The sequence below is a fragment of the Nelumbo lutea genome, chromosome 1 (genome assembly GCF_056320005.1).
Source record: "Nelumbo lutea isolate HS-2025 chromosome 1, American lotus-T2T, whole genome shotgun sequence".
Lineage (NCBI taxonomy): Eukaryota > Viridiplantae > Streptophyta > Magnoliopsida > Proteales > Nelumbonaceae > Nelumbo > Nelumbo lutea.
In genome coordinates this window covers 92,591,139-92,594,424 of record NC_142684.1, presented here as the reverse complement: position 1 = coordinate 92,594,424, position 3,286 = coordinate 92,591,139, and the positions used below count along the sequence as shown (strand labels likewise).

The window sequence follows — 3,286 nt, the reverse complement described above, 5'->3', positions numbered from 1 at the left end:
AATAGTGGGATCCATCATAGAGCGAGCTCTATTTCCCACGTAAACAATACAATAGGTCCAAATATCAGGTGTTTGGTAGAGCCCACTGTTGGTAGGGTTATGTTGAAATATCTAATGGTCATGTAAATAGAAGATGATTATTTTATTGTTATTTTCATGTAATAATTTCACATACAATCATTCATTCTAAATTATTATCAATTTATTTATTTATTATAAAAGTAAATTTATTTAATTATTTATTTGAAAATGTTTTTATGCATAAAATACCAATATCAATGGATTATTCTAGATTCAAATTCCGGTTCTTGTATGGAGGTTCGATACGTCAAGATCTCAGCATCCACCTCTGCATCTACTCGGTGCTTCACCCACGACCATTATAAAAGCACCATACCATACCATACCAATACCGTGGAGAGGAATGGATGTCCACAAAGAGCAAGAGGAGGAGCAGGAGAAAATGAGCAAACCCCTGCAGAAAACCCTCATCTTCCTAAACTTTACCCTGTTGGCCCTCGGCTTCTGCGGTGGTCCGCTCCTCCTTCGACAATACTTCGTCGAAGGCGGCAGACGGATTTGGTTATCTAGCTGGTTGGAGACCGGTGGCTGGCCCTTGTTTCTATTCCCTCTCTTTGTTTTCTATTTACAGCGCCGCCGTAGAAAGGGAAATCAAGAAGCCAGACTCCTCTCCATGAAACCTCTCCTCTTTGTGGCATCTGCCTTTCTCGGCATCCTTACAGGAATGATTGACTACTGCTACGCCTACGGCATGTCCCGTCTGCCTGCATCCACCACTGCTCTGATAGGTTCTACCCAACTGGCCTTCAACGCTGTTTTCTCTTTTATTATAGTTAGGCAAAGGTTTACATCTTATTCCATCAACGCCGTGGTTTTGTTGACCATCGGAGCCATAGTTCTGGGTCTTCATGCAAGCAAGGACCGGCCGGAGAATGAGTCCAGCCATCAGTACTACGTGGGTCTGTTTATGACGTTGGGAGAGGCTGCATTGTATGGTTTTCTTCTGCCCATGGTGGAGCTGACCTACAAGAAAGCCAAACAGGCCATAACTTATCCTCTGGTTATGGAGATACAGATGGTGATGTCCATCTTTGCCACTTTGTTCTGCACTGTGGGAATGATAGTGAACAAAGACTTTCAGGTACTACTCCAAGTCTCAAGACTTTTAAATGCTTGAAGACTTGGTATTTTATTAATTCCCAACAAAATGAAAATTTCCAAAATTTTGGATATTTCATTGAAATTTCACTTCATTTTCTCTATTTAAATAAATCCATTTTATATGTTTTTGCTTTTAAAATTTGGATAACTTGCTTTTTATAAAACTTCAGAGCTTTTGTTTAAACATTTTTGAGCCTGATATATCCAACCGGAAATTTTCATGAGATTTGTGAGGTTTTGCTAAATATTAAAAACCAATAAATAGAAATAATTAATGGGGGATTAAACATGGAAAATAAGCATTAATGCTATTTTCTTCTCATTAATTATGTGTTATATGTCAAATAGTTGATAGATTTATACCTAACTCAAACCCTAAAAAAAATTATTGTTTATTTGCCATTTGTGTTGTAGGCCATCTCAAGGGAGGCGAGAGAATATGAGCTTGGGACAGTGAAGTATTACGTGGTGCTTGTTTGGTGTGCAATCTTTTGGCAATTCTATTACTTGGGAGCTATTGGGGTTGTCTTCGTCGCTTCATCATTGGTGGGTGGTATAACAAGTGCTGTGTTGCTTCCGGTGTTGGAGATCTTAGCCGTTGTTTTCTTTCGGGAGAAGTTCACAGCTGAGAAAGGAATAGCTCTCGTACTTTCTCTTTGGGGTTTCACATCATACTTTTATGGACAGTACAAGAGAAAGAAGAAAATGAGTCAAACTCCACAACCACAACCAGATTCCAACGTACAAATACCATAATCCTGCTTTCATAATACCCAAATATATATATAATATATATATATATAAGTGGTGTCAAGTTTAATCTCAGAGAATGCAAAGTAGGATGCTTCGATTCCTTTGGCTTTTCTTAGAGGATTTTATGTATGATATTTTCTTTTTCTTCCTTTTGTATTTCAATAATGGAATCGGGTGGGGATACCATTGAGAGAGGAGAAATTGGGAGACTTGTTTTAACTTTTAAGCTTCAAAAGATAAACAGAGATTAGAGGGTTCTTACCATATTTTCTGCCATGTGTGGATTTGTGGAGAGATAAGGGAAGGGACCTTCTAGATTGTTGATCTATTCGGTTATATAGTCCATTATCCATAATAATCTTGTACTCCAATCTCAATTTCTTGATTGTTAGTAATTTTTACAAGCAATATTATCTTGTCAAAATTTCTTTGATTTAAATAATAAAGTGCATTTTGGGAGCTGAATCTGACCACATTTCAAGGGATTCTGGATTCAAATTCGACCCCAAATAGGAGACTAGCATGCAAGGGAGATTAATGTGGATAACCATTTTTGGGGCCCAAAACAATTTATTGTGTAGAATATTCTTTAATTTGGATGCTTTTCATTGATGATCTAATTGGCAGACCTGGTTCCTATGCGTGTACATATTGCTGTAAAAAGTGTGGGAATATCTCTGTGAAGGGTTCTAGACTTTTGTTTGGAAGTAAAATAGTTCAATCTCTTGGTTGTTTTTAATTGCAAAATAAATAATGATGGCAGAAATGGCATTTTACTTGTTAATTTTACCTTTCTTTTTCTGATAATTTTTCATCGGTGGTACATTGAAATAGACATAAAACAACCCTCTTTCATTGGGGGTGTGCACATGTTTCTCACAATTAAATTCTATAAATTAATTCTATACTTAAATGAATTGGCGACTTGCATCTCATCACATTTGAAGTGCTAATTTTTATGATAAATTAATTGTTATTGTTTTTCAATTTTTTATAATTTCAATTAATATTTAAATACTTAATAAGGTTAAGAATTTTTGGCTAAATTGATTAAGGAATGTTAATAAATGGAGATTTTACAGTAATGTTAATAACTGGAGATTTTACAGTTCAAAATTCAAATAGGGTTGCCAAAAGTGTTAATAGGAGTTTGTTAGCATGTGAACAACAGTTAGTGGGAAATTAACTGTGGAATTAATTAAGGAATTCACCTGGAAACCCCACTTGTATCAGCTGCTACATCATGTCAAATTATTTTAGTATTATCAACGTTCATGCATATAAATCTGAAATTATACTTCTAAACAAAATAAAAGAAATTCTAATTATTAAGTGATAATGAGACTGAGTC

At 35.6% G+C, this 3,286-nt stretch overlaps 1 protein-coding gene across 1 annotated transcript; it reads left to right on the top strand.

Annotated features, from left to right (window-relative positions):
* The first annotated feature begins 296 nt into the window (after positions 1–296).
* Positions 297–2,359, top strand: LOC148876141 (purine permease 1-like). The gene is made up of 2 exons (XM_088966222.1): positions 297–1,162; positions 1,597–2,359. The coding sequence occupies exons 1-2, from the start codon at positions 425–427 to the stop codon at positions 1,936–1,938; spliced, it is 1,080 nt and encodes a 359-aa protein (XP_088822348.1). The 5' UTR covers positions 297–424; the 3' UTR covers positions 1,939–2,359.
* The last annotated feature ends 927 nt before the right edge of the window (positions 2,360–3,286 follow it).